The sequence below is a fragment of the Fundulus heteroclitus genome, chromosome 12 (genome assembly GCF_011125445.2).
Source record: "Fundulus heteroclitus isolate FHET01 chromosome 12, MU-UCD_Fhet_4.1, whole genome shotgun sequence".
Taxonomy (NCBI): Eukaryota; Metazoa; Chordata; class Actinopteri; order Cyprinodontiformes; family Fundulidae; genus Fundulus; species Fundulus heteroclitus.
In genome coordinates this window covers 32375718-32398302 of record NC_046372.1, presented here as the reverse complement: position 1 = coordinate 32398302, position 22585 = coordinate 32375718, and the positions used below count along the sequence as shown (strand labels likewise).

General features: G+C 41.8%; 2 protein-coding genes across 3 annotated transcripts; both read right to left on the bottom strand.

The window, feature by feature from the left end:
• Positions 1-21: 21 nt before the first annotated feature.
• On the bottom strand, positions 22-11791 carry si:dkey-32e23.4 (dynamin-1-like protein). Of its 2 annotated transcripts, XM_012863356.3 has the most exons (18): positions 11633-11791; positions 11070-11196; positions 10324-10465; positions 10065-10103; positions 9828-9874; positions 9659-9730; positions 9472-9558; positions 9214-9376; positions 8801-8921; positions 8374-8712; positions 5096-5216; positions 4833-4988; positions 4641-4730; positions 4056-4154; positions 3780-3896; positions 2404-2513; positions 2133-2292; positions 22-2040 (listed from the first exon to the last, which is right to left on the bottom strand). In XM_012863356.3, the coding sequence occupies exons 2-18, from the start codon at positions 11169-11171 to the stop codon at positions 1984-1986; spliced, it is 2022 nt and encodes a 673-aa protein (XP_012718810.2). In that variant the 5' UTR covers positions 11172-11196; positions 11633-11791; the 3' UTR covers positions 22-1983. The 2 variants fall into 2 exon arrangements, with proteins under 2 accessions (XP_012718810.2, XP_012718811.2); XM_012863357.3 differs by lacking the exon at positions 10065-10103.
• A 1873-nt stretch (positions 11792-13664) lies between these two features.
• Positions 13665-22460, bottom strand: ubl4a (ubiquitin like 4A). The gene is made up of 4 exons (XM_012863363.3): positions 22246-22460; positions 17683-17788; positions 17384-17589; positions 13665-14330 (listed from the first exon to the last, which is right to left on the bottom strand). Exons 1-4 carry the CDS (start codon positions 22291-22293, stop codon positions 14223-14225), a joined length of 468 nt encoding a protein of 155 aa, XP_012718817.1. The 5' UTR covers positions 22294-22460; the 3' UTR covers positions 13665-14222.
• Between the last annotated feature and the right edge of the window lie 125 nt (positions 22461-22585).

Genomic DNA, 22585 nt, shown 5'->3' with positions numbered 1-22585 from the left:
AGAAAAACACACTCTCGCCCGTACCGTCTCCATGGTTGAAGTTTAATCAGTCTTTCTGGGACCAAACCCGTATCACAAATATTGGCAGGCATGAACTCAAGAGGCAGCAGCCGACACGACGGAATACATTTAAATAATACAAAACGCACGTTCATCCACACTTTCTGCACATGCATGCACACATGCGAGGGTAAACAGGGGTGTCCGTAAGGTCTGACTGGAGGACGGGTCGATGGCGCTGCTGTTCGAAGGTCCCACAGAAGCAGGTTTTCAGCTTGATTCAGGGCTCAGTTCATTTTCCTCAACTCACATTTCCAGTGGCACTCGGCCCTTTTTAGATGGATGGATGGATGGATGGAGGGAACATTTAGAATCGATATTTTCCCCATGCGGTCCCAGACCGAGTAGGCCCCCATGTTACATTTTTAAGACGCCTACAAACCGAGGGAGGATTGCACTACTACCTGAAAACTTGAGAACAAGTAACAGATGAGACGTCTTACACAATATTCAGAGAAAAGTCGGCATGGAAGCAAAAGGATCTGGGTCATTTTGGATCCACGTTTCTAACAGTGAAAGGCAAAACAAAAAAACAAAAAAACAGCTGCATGCAGGATGTAGCTGCATCCTGAGTTATTGGTTTGAAGGACAGTTTGAAAGAACGTCAGCAGCGGGGAATTGGACGGGGAAAACGTAACAAAGCTGCATAGAAAGCCAGAAGACAAGTCTACTTCTGTAACTGCGTCGTTTCAAAGAGATTTCAGTGATGGGAACTAACTTGACGCTCGGTTTTCACATACTCAGCCTTCTCAATATCTGAAGCAATGAGGGAAATAGATGGCTGGGAACACTTTCCTTAATGACAACACATAAAAGCTGGAATGTTAGGAGACGACACAAATGGGCTGACATGGGAATGAGACTCAGTCATAGCGGCTGATATTTCTCAGAACTATGGAGGCTGAAAAAGCAATCTCTGCTCTTGGAAAATTAATCTCAATGTCGTCACTGTTGCGTTGCAGACAACGATGCCAGACATATTTGTTTTGTAACGTACTTCCACCCCAGCTGAGATGAAGACATAACGTTTGGTTTCCTGGTATCAGTTTAAAACCAGCATGAGCGGCATACGGTCCAGCTGCCTTTACAATAGTTTTATGTCTTACCGCCACTCACGGCTTGTTTACTTTAGCTTTAAAGTTACATTAATGAACGTGATGGTTGGAGCTGCTTTCGTTAACACAACATGACGGGCTGCATTTAGCATAACCGGAAACATTTCCAACCATCAAAACTCTTTTTTTTTTTCTTTTCAAGTGTGGGAAAAGTTTAATTTCCTTCGTTCAGCCAGCTGATGGCAGTGCACAACTATGGTTGGGGGAGGGGCAGTCCTAGAAAAAGCATTTTCTCTTTCTTCTCTATAAGAAGGACTACGAAGGGAATGATATGATATGATAAGGTCACAGGTTTTGAAACTGTAACTATTAAAAAAAAACCTTCATAGCGGTAACCAGCCAGTCTCTGGTTAAGAGAAGCGGATCCAACGCGACCTTAGAGCCTGCTTAAGGAGAACTGCACAGCGTCAACACCGTTCGATAATAAATAAAAAAGAAACATAAATAACACACACGTCGTTTACAATAATTTCACAATTATAGCAGAATCCTTTGAATCAACAAATACTTGTCTCACGAAGCAAAAACAAATAAAAAATAAAAGATTTTGTTCTTGGCTGTTTCTTTCCACATTTTTTTTGTTTTTTTTGTTGCTTTTACAAGACTTTTGGCCTGAGTGTATGAATAATGGTCCTCTGTACCCAACATTCACAGTAAAAACCTGCCTCAGGGTGGTCAACAACAAAGCCGATGAGGAAGGAGCCGATGCCTGTGTGCTCTGTGTGCTGCTGCTACAGACTCTCTCTCTACAGTAAACTCTCATATCACTCAAAGCCATCCTCTGATGAAGCAGCCCACTTTCTTCTGGCTACCACAGATGGGTCTCACGGATCTCGGAGATAATGGTATTGGCTTTTTTAAGAGCCTAAAGGAGGGGGAAAAAAACAGGCAAAGAAGTTGGTTAAATTGCTGACCTTGAAAAACCAAGAGTTGCTGTTCAGCAGCGTTCGGTTTTACCTCCAGCATCTGAGCGACCTCGATCCGCTGCTGCGCGGTTTCCTGCGACTCGATGAGCAGCTCCTGGAGCAGCGGCTGCTTGTAGAGCTGACCCACCAGCTCGCTCTGCAGATGCTCCTTCACGTGGTTCACCAGGAAATGCATCACCGTCTTGGGCACGCTGCGCACACATCCAAGAACGTTTCAGAAAAAAAATGACAACCGGCCGCAGCGGAGAGAGGAGCGGCTGCCCTCGCGGTGTTCTGGATTCGTTTCCAGGCAAAAATCAAACCTGTCTTGGATGCTTTTGCGAACGATGAGGAAGTAGCACTTGATGAGACGCTGGATGACCTCGCAGTCCCTCTGCTCCTTGCCGCTCAGCTTGCGGGACGCGGGCATCGCCTGGCAGAGAGGACGCGAAGGGAAACTTTAAGCGGCCGCATCATTTGGACCCCCAAATGTTTCGCGCTAGGGCTGGACGATAATTCAATAATAATATACAGGACTGTCTCAGAAAATTTGAATATTGTGATAAAGGTCTTTATTTTCTGTAATGCAATTAAAAAACATGAAATGTCATACATTCTGGATTCATTACAAATCAACTGAAATATCGCAAGCCTTTTATTGTTTTAATATCGCTGATTATGGCGTACAGCTTAAGAAACCCAAATATCCTATCTCAAAATATTAGAATATCGTGAAAAAGTATACTAGTAGGCTATTCAACTAATCACTTGAATCGTCTAATTAACTCGAAACACTGCAGGGTTTCCTGAGCCTTGAAAAACACTCAGCTTGGTTCAGTAAACTAAATCACAAGTATGGTAGTGGTTAAGAGACGACATAAGATTCTCACAGTAACTGGTGTACTGACCATGGCATTACTGTCCTTGATTGGCCTGCCAATTCCCCTGACCTGAACCCCATAGAGAATTTGTGGGGTATTGTGAAGAAGAAGCTGAAAGACACCAGACCCAACAATGCAAATGAGCTAAAGGCCGCTATTGAAGCATCCTGGGCATCCATAACACCTCAGCAATGCCACAGGCTGATTGCCTCCATGCCACGCCGCATTGATGCAGTAATCTGTGCAAAAGGATTCCCAACCAAGTACTGAGTGCATTAATGGACATTTTCAAATGTTTGATTTTGTTTTGCTGTTATATATATATATTTTTTTTTTACTTGGTCTGAGGAAATATTCGAATATTTTGAGATAGGATTTTTGAGTTTTCTTCAGCCGTACGCCATAATCAGCGATATTAAAACAATAAAATGCTTGCGATATTTCAGTTGATTTGTAATGAATCCAGAATGTATGACATTTCATGTTTTTTAATTGCATTACAGAAAATAAAGAACTTTATCACTTTAGTTTATTCTTTGTCATTATTTAATAACATAACTCAGGTCTCTTAAGTTATTTTTCTTTAAAAGAAATTCTGTTATGGTTAAAAAAGTTGGTTAAATAAAGATTAAAACGATTACAATTAAATCATTCAGCAATATCATAAAATGTCCAGGCAGAGCTGCACATAAAATATGGTTTTAAATATTTTCAATAATTATCGATATCGATCAATATGCATTTTTTTTTTTTATCGATAAGCTTTTTTTCTATATCGTCCAGCCCTATTTCGCGCTTCTAACGATCCCATCGCTCACCGAGTCAAGGAGGTTAATGGCCTGGCCTTTACTCGGGCTGCCAAACTCTGCGGCGGGAGTTCTCTCCTCCGTAACCTTCTCGCTCTTCCACCGCCTCCCTCCATCGGCGGCCTCTGCCTGAGAGCAAGAATCCGACAAACTCAAAGGGGGTGAAACGTCTGGGTGAGAAACATACAGATTCGGGGCTCCACGGAGCGCAGCTCCGGCTGTTTTACTGCGGCAGGAAGAACGGGATGTGTGGATGTGGGCTGAAGGACGCAAGCAAACAAAACGTACCTGCTGACTGTTGACGGACGCCGAGACCTGCGCCGCGTCCGTAAAGTCCGGGTGTTTTGTGTTGATATAAGCAAGCTCGATGGCCACTAAATTGTGCACCTGATATTTAAAGAGAAAGCAGAACCAAATGCCTCAGATTGTCAGTGAGACCTCGCTGTTTCCTATGATTGATAGAGATGCAGCAATCAATCGGGCCGAGATCAGAGTCAGACAATTTCCCCTTGATTAGGAGGTCAAATACTCAAAATTCAGAATTTATTTTCTCACTGAGAACTTCCGCCTTTTTCTGCCTGTAATCACACCTACAGGCGTTTCAATTAAATGTGTATATTGAATAAAAATCGGATAAAGGTTTGGGGCTTTGATCCATAAACTGGGGCGATCTTGTATTTCTTTCATTTTAAATGCAAAACTACAACCTCTGTCGAGCGACCGGCAGTGTCTTGATTTCTCTTCCTGCTTTATGGTTCTTACGAGAGAGAGAAAATAAATAAGTGGAAGCGTTTAATCAGACTTTTAAAGGAAACTCGATCTCAGCCAGGAAACGCCTGATTGGTGCAACTCTAGCAATTAGCTGTGGATTACCATTTCGTTCGTGATTGGCAAGCGCTTCCTCAATAATCCAGTCACAACCTCCACAATGGAATCGTGCAGTTTGGGGAATCGCAGAAGCTCCTTAAATGCACACAGAGGCACACGCTTTAAGTCTCTCTCGGCTGTAATTAAATAAAGCGCTGATGCATGCAAGTTAAAGTGGATAACGTTCTCTTGACTAACCTGAGTGCTGAAGGAGGAGCAGTGCTGGATGATCCTCTGCAGCTCTTCGTGAACGAGCTCGACGCAGCGCAGGCTGGGCTCCTCCAGGCGCTTAATCTGCCTCTTCACCAGCAACTCGAAGGACACCTCGGGCACGAAGAGGGCCGGCCTGGGACCCTGCAGGGTAAAGCGGGCACACACTAGTACAATCGTTTATCTGCTAGCCCACCAAACGGAGAGGAATACACAGTCGAGGACACGCTGGGAGCGAGGCGGCAGCTGACCGTGGCGTTGCGGATGGCGGTGAGGATGTCCAGGTCGGTCAGTCCTGCCAACGGGTCGATGGACTGCAGCGTGCGGCCGAACGTCTCATGGAATATGTAACAGATCCGAGCCCCCCCGCAGCTGCAGGAAAGAAGGAGCGGTGAGTGTGTGTCCGGCGGGATGACTGAGCCCAAATGAAATGCAGGCAACCGATAACGGGGAAAGAAAAAGGTCAATATTTGCTCTGGACGCCTTCAAGAGAAATAATGGCCTGCTGATGAGAGAGCTGGAGAGGTGAGAGTCTCACACCAAGACGCTTTGAGTCGCACCGGTAATACTCTGAGGACATTACGGCACAAACCAGGGAGCAACGTTTGCTGATTTATGCACAGACTGCCAAACTACATTTACAACTTCTCTGCTAAGACGTTAGAATTGATTAGAAGTCATGTTCGTCCATTTGTGGCATAATCTTTCCTGAAACCAACACTTAAAACTGCTTAAACCTTTAATCATATTCAACATGAGGGGAGAAACTCCTGTTGTTTGGATGTTAAGGAGAGGTTTTCAGGCCTGTATTTTTTTTTTTACATTTCTCATTTCTACTGTCTCATAATGCGGTGATTTTTGAGGAGTGTAGTTTGACGCCACTCTTAAAAACAAAAGCCTTCTGGGAAAAAGTTAAGCAGCTTATGTTACACATGCAGGACCTGCTCTTCTAAAACCTGTGAACCATTCAGCATCAAAGGTGTCAGTATGATGACAGCATGTACACCCATAGCGGGGCTCATGATTATTACAGCTATTTGACTTTATTTGTCAAATAGATGGAGCATCTTTATATTTTCATTACATTTGTAACTGGTTATGGTCATCTGAGTGTGAAGAAACAGGCAGGTTTTTTATAACCTGACTCCAGCCAGATTGATATCGCTCCGCCTAGCTCCACTTACATTCATCTGGGACCTCTCCCATAGAGAGTGATTTCTCCAACCAATTTTATTGTCTAGCCAATCAGGACGCAGGGCTGGAGTTTCATGGATGTGACGTAGTGGAGAAGCGACCGTGACGTGAGACTGTTTTGATTTAGATAGCAATGGTGGCTCGCATCGAGGAAGCAAGCGTTAACATTGATGCTGCTATTTCTTCTGTGTTGTCCAATCTACCTAATATTGTTTCATTAAAAGAACATCAGAGAACGCCTCTGAAGGCTTTTGTTGGTGGAAACCATGTTTTCGCCCTTCTCCCAACCGGATTTGGCAAGTTTTGTTTTCCGGGGCGCGCCCGTGGCGGAGCGGTTAACGCAAACCATGTTAGGAGGCCTTTAGTCCTCGACGCGGTCGGCCCTGGATCGACTTGGACCCGCCTGTCTTCCCCCCTCTTCCTGTCAGCTCACTGTCAATAAAATGTGTGCCACTAGAGCCACAAACACATAAAAAAAAAAGAAAAGTTTTTGTCTGTGAGAGCGACGCAGTTTCCTGCGTCGCTCTCACAGCGTCACGGGTTAGCTTCGGTGTGAGTGGTTGAAATAGCACATCGATAAAGATGACAGACAAGTGGCTTATCCATTCATATGCAAGGATTTTTGATAAGGCCCAGCCTTCAATAAAGGCAATTCCTATGGGAGAGGTCCCAGATGGATGTGAGTGGAGCTAGGCGGAGCGAAATCCATATGGCTAGAGTCAGGTTAGGTTTTTTTTTTACACACCCAAGTCCTCTTTGTGGGACTGCTCACCGTCCGAATCCATGTTTCCCCCCCTGGCGTTTTTAAATGTACCTCTGAAAACTGATGGCTCCTTTATTAAAGTAAAATGTCTGCGTGGGCACCACTATCCTGACTGTTTCCTGACTCTATTCTTTCTGTTCCTTATATCGCAATCATCTCACTACTCTTTGCAAGCTTTAGCGTCTCCATCACCTTAAATATATACACATCTATCCAAAAGGCCAGAATCATTATCAGCATGTGGAATTTGCATGCGTTTTATATATTATAATCTCCTACCAAATGTTGCATTCAAGGAGTCCCTTATGATTACGACGCTGACGTCTGCAGTTAAAACGCACTGAGCAGCTCTAAGAGGCAGCTTTATAGTCTTTTTTTTTTTTATATATGGTCTGTTTCGGCACAAGATGTCCGCTCCGGAGTGCTGAAGATCGGAGCAGACCGGCAGAGACTGATGAGCTGGTGGACTGCCATCATCCTTACCTTGAATGGGAACCACAATGAGACATGTCGGTCAGTGTTCAAAGCAGCAGGAACACGCCTGTTCGCCTACTGGAATTATGTAAGGAGACGCAGAGGTGGTGGAGGAGGAGCTGCTTTAGGGCCGGTGACTTTAAAGAAGAGCGGCTCTGTTCTGCCGCCGCTAGAGCTCATGCCGCGAAGAAGGCGGCTTAATAAAATAAAAACAATCATGAGATCCCAAAGCGTCTCAATTCACAACAGAATATCTTCAGTCAGAGGCTTTCCTCTGAGCCGCTGCAACACAGGCCGCTACAGAGATCCTTCAGAGTCACTGAATGATCAAAGATGAACGCTCGTGTCAAGATGAGCCAGTAAGCCTCACAGGAGAGAACAGGCACCGAGTTACTAAAAGGCTGCTGTCCTTTCAACCGCTCAAAGAAATCCCATTTCATTGGAGCGGTGTCTAAATGAAAATGACCGTAAACGCAGATTCAAAGATGGACTTTTTTGCCTTCTCACCAAACAGGAAAAAAAAGGAAATGATAATATCTTCTTTGATGTGACGGTTCATTAAAGCAGACGCAAAGAGGCAGAAAAATGTGAAGGCCAGAACTACACGATTAGACACTGGATATGCTAACTACTGTGTCATTTTTTTTTTTACTCATTTTTGCTGGACCTCATCATTTCTAAAACTGGCCCCATAAACTAGAAATACTGAAAATTTAGTTTGGATTTTAAATGCTGAACCACGAAGATAAGACAATGCATAGTAACTTGTGAACTTTCAAGAAGGTTTTAGGAAGTTTGAAGTTTTTTTATAACGCTACTGCCATGTGCCAATAAAAGATAACATTTTTGTCCCATTTACATAAAATAGCCACATCTATTATTAAAAAAAACTTTAAAAAGATCTGCTAAATACAAGGAATGAAAGGGTTTAGAAGAAATAAGTCTTCTCAAACGTCAGGTTTGATGTTGTTTTTTTAAACCAGACTGTAAGAAGAGCTTGAGAAATAACGCCGGCTTTATAAAAATAACGCGCACCGCGTCCGTCTGATCAAAACACTTCTGTGGGTAAAGAAGCTGAAAGAGTGAGGAGATGCTCACAGCTCGGATGTCTGGATGTGTCTGGCCGTTCCCTCGATGGTGTTGCAGTAATCGCTGGCAAACTTGGTGACGATCTGCAGCAGGGTGGCGCTGTGATCCTCCACCGGCTGGCCGTAGCTGTTGAGCTGCGCCTGGTACTGGGCGCTCAGCACCGTCACTCGGGTCTTGAGGTCTGGCAGGCAGTCCCGGATGTGGTGCATGAGCAGCCTGCTGAGAGTTTTGGCCAGATAGCGCATACCGGCACGGGAGGCGAGCGAGGGGTAGTGGCGTTGCAGAAAAGCCTGCTCGTCTTTGATCGAGTCCTGCAGGGACTTCTGAGTGTTGATGTCATGCTGGCTCCTAGGAGGAACCGAGGGGGTGCGAGTTTAGCTCAAAGGATAACAGGACAACGCTGATTTAAAAAACGGGATAAGTCGTTATTCCAAACCTGTTAACCACGCCGATGATCCCGAGCCGGATGGGAATGACTCGACCCAGGAGGACCTCTAGAGCATCTGTCCCTGCATCCATCAGGTCCAGTTTGCTGACCACCAGCAACGTCCGACGACCTGACAGATAACAAATATACAGAACTTAACGTTAGCCAATAGGAATCAGGTAATTTAGGACAGAAAAAGACCCGCAACGTTCATAGTGAGAAAAAACATTGAAGATGAGATCCTGATACAGATTCCAGCAACAACATGAGAGCCACCCACCATTTAAAAGTCACTGATACAAGCCCAGGTGCTGCTGACTGTAAACACTCACCGTCTTAATAAAGTGCAATCTCCCAGCATAGTTAATAATTTACAATGCACTCAATCCTGATACTTGTGGACAACCTGCGCTAAGACTTACCATCAGGATCAACCTCGCGAGCCAGTTTGAGGGCGTCAGCGGTGGCCAGGTCTGAATTGGCCGGGGACACCGCGAGGATGAGGGAGTTTGGATTGGAGATGAAGGACAGGATCATCTCTTGCACTTGAGCCTCAATGTCTTCAGGCTGGTCCCCAACAGGAACCTGGAGGGACCACAACAGGCAGCCGCAATGTTAAAGCATATTGGCCACTTGAAGCCACTATATGTGTATTTACTGTATTTATTTTAGGAGAATACCTTTGTGATTCCTGGTAAATCAACCAGTGTAAGATTAAGAACGTTGGGGGAGAAAATCTTCAGATGTATCGGCTCAGGACTGATTCCCTGGAAAACAAAGATTGCATATTAAATTGTAACGACATTGAACAAGCAAAGGTTAACAGTTTGGTTAAATTTACATAAAAAAAAAAAAACCTCTTTATACCTTGTTGTCGCCTGAACCTCGCGCCGTCTCCGCTTCAATCTCCTTACGGATTTCCTGAAAATCTGTGAAGATCTGTGAAAAGCATGCCCAAAACAATGCGTTGTGAGTTAAACTCAACTCAGTAGACAGAACCAGGTGTACCTGACTGAGATCTCAGAGGAAAACATACCTGACTCTTGCAGTGCAAGAAAGTTCCCCACTCTTCGGCTTTGATCCCTGAATATAAAACAAGTTACTTTTAAAAGAATGCAAGCAAAATAAATCGTAGGTAATAATGTACCGTACACTAAACACAACACAGATGCGGCATTTGATTTGAATACTGCACAAAACGAGTGAAAGGCGTCACAGAAACCATTAAGAAGCTGAATGCAGACATGGCCATGCAGTTAAAATGTACAGAGACCTGGGTAGCTGTTTTGAGCGTTTTGCTTAATCCCATTTCCTAAAACGTGGCGAAGAAGAAGAGGGAAAAGAGACTGTGTGTTATAAAAGAGAAACAGCAGATCTACAAGACATAAGCAGCGGTTTACCAGCAAGTAAAATAAGCACACATCAGCAAGTTTAAGCAGGCAGGAATGTCAGCTTTGTTTCTTCACTACGAACTCGGTTCAAACTAAAACTTCCCTATTGGCAGAAAAAGGAGAAGATTTATGTTTAGGTACCATTCTCAGGTTTTAGTCTCTCCTTCAGAGGGGCAACGTTAATAAGCTGCAAAACGAGCGGACGCCTTGTGACTATTCCTGATCCCCGGGGCAAGAAATCTCGTCCGACCAGGCTCTCCAACACGGAGCTTTTCCCACTGCTCTGTTGTAGGGGGAAAAAAATAGAGTAAATAAACAAAACAAAAAGTATGGATACGCTTAACTTTTTCACATTTCACAACTATATATAAAATGGCTTGCATTTGTATCCAGCTCCCTGCACTCTGATACCACCAGATAAAATCTAGTGTCGCAAATTGCTTTTAGAAGAAACCTAAATAGTAAAGTGTAATTTCATCTCAGGATAAAAACATCAGTTTTTTTTGTTTTTGTTTTAGAGAACTTTAGTGAAACAAAACACGACCGCAAGGACCAAGGGACACACCAGAAAGGCCGGGGATTAGATGCCGGACAGGTGTGCAGCAGCAGGGTTAGGTTATAAAACTATATTCAAAAGCTTTTAATTAGGGCCGGGCAATATGGCTTAAAGGTACACATTTTCAAAACCATACATCATCCGTGGTCCTTTTACTTTACAATAATGGGCAATTTACTAGCCTATCACATAAAATCCCAAAGTGTGTAAAGTTCAAGGTGTATAACAACTCCTCAATACACATGAACAAGGTTGCTTTTCCTTCAGCTACATGCCCTGAAGAACACACTGAGGAAACTTTAGCTTCTGATTGCCAACTTTACAGACTAACCTGAGATCCAACCACAACTATTTGAGGGAGCTGAATGATCTCTGTCCCCACGGTGAGAAAGACCTCCTGCAGCCGGTTGATGGTGGGAATCAGAGTCTCCATCCTCCCAAAGGATCAGAGACTCCTCCTGAATTAGGAAAACCGTGTTAGATGATAGAAAGCACACCAATTAGGTGAGATTATAGTGTCTTGCAAAGGTAAGATATTTTATCACGTGTATGTACAGAAAAGGCTGTATTTTGCCCCTATGATCCGTAAATACATTAAATGAACGGTTTGGGTTGCTTCGCTCCAGGGAGAAGTGGTCCTGATGAGAGAAGAGAGAAACGCCCCAGACCGACAGCAATCCCCCCACATAACCTGGTTTTAAAATATAAAAACGGACTACATGCTGTCAGTGGTAGAGGTGGTAAAAATAAGGATTTTGTCACACAGCAAGAAATGGTCCTAGAACTGGCCGAATGAGTCGATATTGGGCGCTAACCGCCAGCTGGCTAAAAGCAGGAAGTGGTTGAGTTGCTAATGCTAGTTTAGCATCCAAAACAGCCGATGTTACTACATACCTTCCTGCGGTGCAGCAACAACTCTTCCTTATCCGACTCGTCGGCTCTTCATACTTTATTACAAAGTGTCAAAAAAATAAAAAAAATTAACCGAACCGCTATCCACAATTAGCGAAATGAACAACCCGTTCCTCAACCACAGGGGCGGGACCAAGTTGCTCTTCGTGAACAGGATTGGTCAGCAAATTGAAATCACGAGTTTTTCTGTCGTCTGATTGGTTGGTGCGTAGACGGGTCAATAAGTGCCGCCGTTTGAAAGCCTTCCCAAACATCTTTCAATATATATATATATATATATATATATATATATATATATATATATATATATATATATATATATATATATATATATATATAAAAAACTAAAATATTGTACAAAATAGTTTTATTTTTCCTGCTCAACTATGAACTAAGCATGTATTATTTTGATAAAACAAAAAAGAAACAAACAATTGTAGTCCATTTTGTTGTAGCAAACTGGGGTCCATTCTTCGTACGTTGCTTAAAACATCCAAGATCAAATGACACATCCAAGATGATTTCATCCGGCTAATCATGATCCGGCTAATTGGGTTCTTCAAACACACCTGTTGTTTACGATTAGTATGGCTGGATTGAGTTATCTGAGACAACTGCGCGTTCATGCGTTTGTTTAAAAGGGGAAATGTATCGATAGTAGAAACAATGATCAGCAGCACTGCTATTGGCTGTTCAGCATGGCCAAAGAACGCCCACAGTTTTTCTCCCAAGCAGAACACGAGCTTTTAATGGAAGGTTATGCTGAATTTGAGTCATTAATTAAAACGACAGGGAACACCTCAAAGTCTGCTAAAGCCAGGAGAGAGGGCTGGCAAAAAGTAGCAGACAAATTAATGCGTAAATACTGTCCATGGTAGATGTTTCTATCACTTTCTACAGTATGTATTTTTGCATTTTAATAATTTCATATTTACTTTGTTGTTTTATATCAGAGCCTCCACGGGACCCATTAGAACATAGGGACAAGTAAAAGTAAAATACAAGAATATTCTACAAAATGGTAGCCTTTAATTATTCTACTTTATTTTAAAAAGCCACTTGTTATGGCAACAGATCCAATATCAGTGTCATTCCTTAGATACTGGAAGTAAAGGACGCATGCAAACTGGGAATTTTAACAAAAAAAATCTTTATCCATAAAAAATAAAAATTTTCCTTTTCCAAGTCATCCACAGTTTACACGGTAAAACTGTATTGCTCCGTGTCTAGATAATCCAACCACAGTTTTTTCTAATACAATATACGGCTCGACAGGAAGCAAGCCAAAGTAAACTAAACTTCACAATAAAATGGCCTGAACAAATCTTCTAGGATAAAAATAAAAAGCAAACCATCATACAAATAACTTAAATATTTTAGATTTATGGCTCCAACATCACGTTTTCCTCTTTAAAAGCCACTGTTAAATGACGTGTTTGTCTGTTTAAAACAGCCACCAAGAAAATCTCTCTACAGTTACACTGTCGCGCTGCGCTAAAGGATCCTGTCTATTGCGCAATACGCGATTAATTAAAAAAATTCTGCAAATTATTCTTGCACCTTCAGCAACAGGTTGCTGTCGTAAAAATGGACACGGCTACGACAGACTTCCCTGTCTCCTCCGCTTATACAGCCGTGATCTAATCTTGTTTACATGAAATAAGCCTGCTCTGGAGCAGGCTTAAGCTGGCGCACATGTTGCTATGACAACAACTGCAGGAAGTCTTTCGAAGAACCAAACGATCCAAGATCATTCCAAATCGTCAACAATGAAATCCAGCTAACTGAGTTAGCGACGTACGAAGAACGGACCCCTGATGTTTAATTCATTGTAGACTGAAAACTTAAAAAAAAGGTTTGCATGTTACTCTTATCAAAAGAAAGGCTTCCAGTTTGCAAACTGTTTTGGGCTTAACTAAAAAAAAATTATAATTACAGCAATAAGAACAGGATTTTGTTCTTCCTCATTTGAACCCCTTTCAGGATTCTTGAAATAAAGGAAACGAAGACTTTGGATGGAAGAAGTAATTTTTTTTTTCTGTTTTAATGTCTGCAAACATATATATAAACAAACATATTTACAAATCATACATTGGTCACCATTGTATTACGGGATAAGACGTGCATGTTGCCCACACGTCTTGGGAAAAATAAAAGTTAGCACTCAACACAGACAACAATAAATATCCTCCAGAATTTAGTACCCCCTAAGAAACATAGCAGCCAGAAATCGTGTGAAAATAACAGCATAAATTATTCCTTTGTATTCAGATACTGTGTGGTCAGGCTGCGAGTTATTAAACCCAGCGAGGATGAAGGCCACAGAGCAGAGGCCATATTTCCTCATCAAAGTCCTTTCTATGAGGGTGGCTAAAATGCAGAGATAATAAGTTTTCCATGGTCTCCATGTGATCATTCAGCTAGAGATCACAAACACACACAGAACAAGGAATCTCTGAAATACAACTGATATTTCCCTTCCCCAGCCTCCCCCTTTAAACACTGTCTACATCCTTCAAGCACTGAGTGTAACTCAAAATGAAACCAGTCAGAAGAATCAAGTTCTGAACGATTAGTCCATGTACGAGGTGTCCATGCCCTCGCCTTCTGGGTGAAGCAGTCTTCCTGCCAAGCGCTCAATGTCGTCAAGGCTGAGCTGTCGAAGTGAACGCTCGTAATCCTTCAAAGAGAAAAGAGTGGAGGGAAGAAAAAAAAGCACCAGTGAGAAAAAGAAAACAGCAAAATAACATACAGTATCTGAAGATACTTGAATCTTGGGACAGGAACAAGTGCAGATCTTAGTGATCAAAGCTGCAGGAGATCAGTGAGAAGATTGTGCTGACAAAAAACAAAGTGTGGGGAAAATGTAGGGTAATCATAATCAAGATCGCAATGTTTGGAAATAATTAGGGCTGGGTATCATGTAGGACGAGCCGATTCGATACGATTCTCCATATAGCTCAGCTTGATTTGACTCCAATATCGATATTTATTACTTTCAAATTAATGCTCAAAGTCATTCAATCAACAAAACCAGCCAATTATTATATTCATGTTCAATTTATTGAACACTGATATATTAACATGAAAATAAAGTGCATTTGGCTCAATGCATTTAACGTATCATAGAAACCAAAAAAGTGCCCAAACGTCTGATTTTAGGGACGAAGGCGCTTCTAAAATCATGTTGGCCATTCTGCACATTTTTCCTCACTTGCACTTCCTCGCTGTGAACAGTAATGGCGCGCTGTAATAACGCCCCCTAGGGGTTGGGAGGTATATCGATTTTGAAAGCCAGAATATCGATATTAAATAATTTTTAAAAACATTGTTATTAATCTTTGTATCGATTACTATGCACAGCCCTAGAAATAATGATGCAATTTCATGGATTCCTTATAACATGCAAACTTCAATGGGGGATTTTATGCCACAGCCAAACATGGCACCTGAATATAAAGAAAAATGCTTTTCCAAATATCTCAAATCTGACCAGCTTCCTGGTGCCTGCTTGAACAACTTACCCACAGCATGATGCTGCCACTACCAGGTTACGCAATGGGGACGGTGTTTTGGAAGGGGAGTGCGGTTTTGGTTACTGCCATATATTAATCAACGTTGCGGCTAAACGGCTAAACTTGGATCCAATGGACCATTTCGCCTCCCTTCATGCGGTTGCTGTGTCATCTACATATTGCAGCAAACTGTTCACCAGCTTATCTTTAGCTCCTTTCAGCGATATTTTTCATCATCACTCCTCCATTAAAAAAAAGGCCAGATTTTTGGACTGCATGACAAATGCTGACCGTGACGACAGATTCAACCGAGCAGAGCTGCGGATCTCTGCAACTCTGATTGGTTGTCAATGCTCTCCTTTCCTGGCCTGTCAGTTCAGATCATCTGTCATATCTTGGTATGTGTGCAGCTTTATTTTATCCCTGACCTGTCTGCAGTGTTCCTTGAGCTTCAGGATGAGGATTATGTTCACTAATCTTCTCCAACAGTCCTTCACAGAACAGCTGTATTCATAATGAAATTAAACCACACACACAGATGGACCACACTCATTATGTGACTCCAGAAAGCAAGTGGCTGCACTTGACATCAGGGGCATTACAATGATATAATCCTGAGTTGGTTGGTCACATATGGTGAAAGTGGCCATCTGCCACTCTCGCTCTGAGAGGGTCAACTAGAGTACGTGTTGGTGGTACTCTGCCCAAAATATAGTCCAAACTCTTCTCCTTACCCTGCATGGTAATTTCCTGCTAACAGCAAGAAGGTGAACTGATAAGTTGGCCGCACAGTTACAGAAACATAAAATGCAGCACGTTGTTTTAGTATCAGGATGAGGATTGACGCAACGTGCTCCATTAGGAGCAACTAAACATAATTATTATCTCAAAGCAACTTAGGTGTTTGAAGCAGAAATTGGCTACATGCCTCAACGATGACAAAAGAGGAAATTAAATGTCAGACTCAAAAGCTCCTTCGGGCAGTACAGGAGGACAGAAACCCTCATCATAGAAAACATCACACAGAATGAAACCATCATCACAGAACCAAGTGCTGCTGAATGTGAGAGGGTCATCCAGGACAGCGGTTCTCAAACCTTTGTGACCAGGAACCCTTTAGCAGCATAATTTTTTTCCAAGGACCACTTTAGATTCCTCAGGCTGATAGTACTTTTAACCAGCCTTCTGTATTGTTAAATACATTAGGAATTATGTATGTTTTTAAACATATCTCCCTCCCTCCCTAATATTAGAGACTTGGTAGAGATTAGATCCTCATTCTCCATAAAGCCAAACTCAATGCAACTGTTGTCATACTTCCTAATTTCAGCTAATTTGGCTTTTACTTTACTTGATGAAGTGGACAGAGTTAAATCACTTAAAATCAGCTCTCTTTGTGTGAACAGGAGAAGCACATTTTCACTAAAACTAAATCTCAAACTGAACATAAAACAAATGCACGTCTGAAAGTCATTACTTTAGTCTAATCTAAAATTCCAGGTGATGGCATTGAGAGCTTCCAAACTAACACACTTAAGATTCTTCACAAAAACATATAAATGGTTAAAATATTAGTGGAGACATGGAGAAAAAAAAGCATTGTCAATATTCATGAAAAAATATTTGAATAATTATTATGGGTAAAATTTTCAACATGCCAGTTTATTACATTTGAATATCCAAACATACCACCTGTACAGAGTTTGCTCATCTTTTACAAAGTTTATGACATCTCCACATCAGGAGCAATCTGCACAAAACTAATTGGAAATCTAAATCTGACCAGGGTATGAATAATTCTGTGCCACAATCTAGATGCCTAATTTCATTTTTATAGATACATTTAAATAAATATACTTGAAACGGATGTTTAAAAGGGTAAAAAAAAAAAATCAAAAAATGAATATTGATAAATGAATTCAATTTAAAATAGATATATTTTCTCAGCCTGCACTGAATGCTGCCAAAAGCAACCTTAAATGATCTGTCCTCCATAAAAAAAATCTATTACACTTTACCACATTAGGTGAAACCATAATGAGGGGCAGCTTTATTATTCAACAGGATCATTTAAGGTTTGAAAAAAATATGTATTTTCTTTATATTCTGCAAATGGAGCCATGACCAACTAAAATCTGTCATCCTTTTCTGTTACTTGCTCAGTAGGCGCAGAGCCACAGACTTTAGGGCTGGATTTTTACGTGATGCATATTAATACCTTTATAAGCTGCTCGTGGACTTTTGCTGCGTCTGCTGGACAGAAGTGTCTGGCAAGTATAGTCGATACAATCTGCCACACTCCTCCTTGAGGGTTGCTGCTGCTGCCCGCCATCCCTGGGGCTGCAGCCCTCTCCCCCACAGGACGGATAACCAGATTCAATTTAGCCTCTGGTCCAATGGCGTAATCGCTCAGTCTGTGCTCGTCTGAGGGGAAGAAACGGCACGATCCATTACTAGAACCACAAACAAAAGGACGATGGGCTAGATCAGTCCTGAGACACGAGTTAGTGAACCTACCTGCAAGAGCTTTCCCTTTGTAGAGCAACCGCTGCTGGTTTGCAGGAATATTCAGTCGCTCAGACACGAGTTCCTTCACCGTGGAGACTTTCTCGTCTTCAGTGACCTGCGACGACGACACAATGATTTAGTCGGTTATCGTGCAGACGGTTGCCCAGATACTGATCTAGAGCGACGTCTAAATAGCTCATTTTCATCTGAATCACAGATGAGCGAAGAAATATGACAGCGGGGCTCTGAGCAGCGATACGCAGGCGTTTCATGTATCTGTGCATGCGGGATGTGAACAGGACGATCAGCTGATAGAAGCTCAGATATGATGAAAAACAAACAAGGCTGAGTCACCGTTCACAAAATACGGGATTAGGAAAACTATAATGTTAGATTTCATGTTTAATGATTGATGTAGATGATTTGTATCTTATTCTAATCAATGCTTATTATTACTATATAGTTTTTTCATCCCTCTGGTTATGTTGTTACATCTTTAACTTAAATTTCCATGAGAGAAAGACTGAGGGCTTCCATCCACCTAAAAATCACCTGACAACTGTAATTTTCCAAAACACGATGATCAAGTCCTTAAAAGACGCATACATGATATTGAAATCTAAACTTGTTCCACTTTCCATCTCACAGAGAAATGCATCAGAGTGATGTTCTCATGTTCAGACAATAATCCTCCATTTCAGGAGATGGAGGCCATCTTTGCCGCGTGTTCACAAGCAATTTTGATCCTCTGAGAAGATGGAAAAGGCTTTCACTGCGGCTGACTCTTAACACCAATTTGGTGTGGTGGCGCCTTAAAAGAAAATCCAAGTAGGCGAGGGGAAGAATAAAAGCGTAGAAAGATGAGAAGTGTTGCGGGGTAAAATAAACAAAAATCAAAGAAATTGGCCAGGCAGCTAACTTAACTTATAAAGGCTGTAAATGAGGTGATTTTCAGCGCTTTATTGTATTTGTTCATGCAAAACACTTGGCTGCGTGCAAATGAACTGATTTTCTGGCTCTGAATCTTTGAATCATTAATTTAGAAAACGGCACAGTTTGTGATGAGAGAGAAACGAAAAACCTCGTTAAAGAGATCGTAGACAAAACTCTATATGTGAACAGCCGAGAGGTAAAAACAAGGCTGAAAGTCATGAAACTGAAAGAAACTTCTTCAATAAAATTCTTCATATTTTGCTAATTTTTGATGACTTGATCATTAATTAAGCATCAAAACGTTGTTTTGCAGAACAGAGTCCTAATGAAAGTTTGTGAAAATGTAAAGTTGACTTCGTTATCTGCTTTTGGCACCGATTGTTTCTCTGATCTCTTTACTCAAAATATCCGTGGCACAATTAGAACGTTACATTCAGTGGATCTAAAAACAATGTTCAGCAGGCTGATTTACAACCTTTCACATTTTTCTGAAATAACTGCTGCTGTGAAAACAAGACAAATGTGACAGCTGGGACAGATTCTGGCTGCAGTCACAAAGTTAGCTTGGCGCACGCCCAATACAGGAAATAAATTCGTTTGCAAAAGACAGCATATGGCAACATAGTAAAGTTGGTAATTAGAAGGCCTGATTTTATGCACTAATCCGTTGTCAAGTGTTTATGAAGGAACATTTGAGTGCATACTAGCAACTTTGAAACGTGTCGATTTGTTCACATGTGAAAGTTGATGAGAATCTTGAGATATTCACGACTTGCACCAATCTGGGTTTTCTGGGTCAATGCAGATTTGTGGTTTTATTTGATGTGTGACCTGCAATTTGTAATTATTCTTAAAGAAAAAGGATTTCTGCAGGTCTGATCTTTGACAGTTAATAGTTTTAAATAAAATATAAAATGAAGGAATTATAAGACTAATCCCAATTTTGAATTAAAGCATATCCCGTTTAGCAGATAACAAAAACTGTGTTAAGTACATGTTCTGTGTTGATGCATTTATAGACAGAAAATGGAGGACATTTTTTGTTCAGTAAAATAATTCTCAGAACAAAACCAACCAAGAGAAACTGGACGATGATCCCGAGGTGGATTGACTGGTACGTCTCTACTCTACAGTTTCAAGTGTTGCCGTCTCCGTATGGGAGCTGAAACTACCAAATAAATTAGCATGCACTGGTTTATAAAAGCTAGTTACACATTTCTGACAATAAAAAATTGGAGAAAGGTAAAGATAACAAGAAATAAAGAAAGAAACCAAAACACTGCATCCATGTCAAACTGTTGGGAGATGCTAAAAATGGTAATTTGCGCTCCTATCTCTGATCACGCCACTGTCTGTTCAATACAGGGAGAAAAAACTAATATGTTGTGCAGGAGGTTTATACACTACCTGATCACATTAATATTTTGTTGGATCACCTTTAGCTTTGACTACGGCACACATTCACGGTGACATTGTTTCAATAAGCTTCTGCAATGTCACACAAGATTTGTTTCCACCCAGTGTTGCATTTATTTTTCTCCAAGATCTTGCATTGATGATGGTAGAGTCTGCCCACTGCTCAAAGCCTTTTTAGTACATCCCAAATATTCTCAAAGGGGTTATGGTCTGGACTCTGTGGTGACCGATCCATGTGTGAAAACGACGTCTCATGCTCCCTGAACAACTCTTTAACAATTAGAGCCTGATAAATCCTGGCCTTATCATCTTGGAGTATGTCTGTGCCATCAGGGAAGAAAACAATCCATTGCTGGAATAACCTGGTCATTGAGTTCATTCAGGTAGTCAGCTGACCTCATTCTTTGAGCTCATACTGTTGCTGAACATCGACCTGACCAACTGCAGCAACCCCAGATCACAGAACCGCCCCCACAGGCTCGTACAGTAGGCGCTAAGCATGATGGGTGCACCGCTTGACCTGATCTCTTCTTACTCTGATGCACCATCACTCTGGAACAGGGTAAGTCTGGACTAATCAGACCAGATGACCTTCTTCCAGTCCTCCAGAGTCCAATCTTTATGCTTCCTAGCAAATTGAAGCCCCTTTTCCCGGTTAACCTCATTGATTAGTGATTTTCTTAAGGTTACACAGCTGTTCAGTCCCAATCCCCTGAGTTCCCTTCGCATTGGGTGTGTGGAAATGCTCTTGCGTTCACAATTAAACAGAGCCTAGAGTTCTACTGTTATTTTTCTTTAATTTGATTTTCCCAAACCTTTAAGTGATCACCAATCACGATCATTCAGGATTTTTTTTCTTGAAGACGATGGTCTCCACTATCCTTCCAGTTTTTAATAATGCGTTTGACAGTTCTTCACCCTAATTTTGGTAGTTTCTGCAATCTCCTTAGATGATTTCTCTTGATGCGTGCCAATGATCGTATCCTTCTGAAACAGAGTAACATCTCGTGACTGTTTAGGAGATGAGAAGCAAGCCGTTGCACCAGTTGGGGTTAAATAACTTGTTGCCAGCTGAGACATGTTTGATTTGCCAGAAGATGAGTAGCAATTTTTAAACAAACAATATAGTCTGCTGGGTAAACCCTTCAAATGCCTATAAGCAAAAAAGGAGAAATCCAAGTGAGCGCATGCGTTGTTAGCCTGTGCATTGTCACAAATGCATTTCAATGTTGGATATAATTTAGAGTTCCCTTTCAGTTTTAACTAATTTTTTTTTTAAATTTGGATTAAAATCAATAAAAGCTGAATCGCTTTGGTTTGACGCAGAATTTTCTCTGTAGCAGTGTTTAAAGTGGTGAAAATATGTCGTACCCTGAGCTTTGGGCTGAATAAAGGGACACTTATTCTTACTGCTAGAAATGAAAAACACTTCAAGCTAGTGATCGTTTCACGGGTTTTAAGTAAATTCAAGAACACAAATCATCCCAGAAATCCAGCTTTTAAATGTCGTTGCAGTCCTGAGTTTATCCTAATAAAAGCATCTTCGTATTATTTGTGATTAACTACACCAGTGTGATTAAATGGAGCTTGGCGCTCCCTTCCCTCCTGCACACATGGTCTACCTGTGAGACCTCTCCACGCAGCTTTGCTCTGGTGATGCTGAAAACAGCAGCAGTCCTCTACATCTTCGACCCCACGAAGGACATCACGCGTGACTTCTGTGAAATTGTATCAGTCTGTCTTCTCTTGTTTCGGCATCCATTTCCAACAATGTCCGCTTAAAAATATGAGACCCACAGACTACAGCACGGCGCCAGCGTGTTCAAAGTAAAATGAACAAAAACGAGCCAACAAAGAAAGCACCCAGTTTAAACATTTAAACTCAGGCCTCATATTTATATCCTCTGAGATGTACCTTTGTAGGAAACGTAAGGAATAAAGACAGCAGTGTGCCTCCTTGACTCCCGTAGTGGCCTCTAAAGAAAGCCTTCTTTGGGTTGGAAAAGTATGTTTGACTGCTAGCGGTGTAGCTAGCATGCTAACTATAAGCGACTTTTTAATTTATCAACCACCGGAGTTGACCTACAACAAGTGGAGCATCTTAGGCCATTTTATCACCGAAAAAGTGTCTGTGGTTTGCGTCAGCAGGAGTAACAACAGTGAACCACCGCTGTTAGCTCACCTGGTTAGCCAGCTGTGTGAACTAGCTTGTGTTTAAGTTACCTGAACACTGCACTCCTTCCCTTGAAGCGGTTTCACGGTGAGGATCATTTTCTAACACCTCGAACAAACTAGAATCCGTAGATAAATGTAAAAAGTTTAAATATCTAAACCTGCTCAACAAGGTTACTTTGATAGTTCGTAACAAAACTGCTTCGCCCCGTTAGCTGCGATCCATCTTCTTCTTCTGCTGCTGCTGCAGCAGCCCTCTCCGCTCTGTCAACACTACCGCCACCTTCTGGTTGGACTTGTCATAGACCTGTATGATAAATGTTCTGAGGTAGGCTACTCACAGCTGCTGTTTTAAACCTGCCGGTTTTGTTCGGATGAGATCTCGATGCCG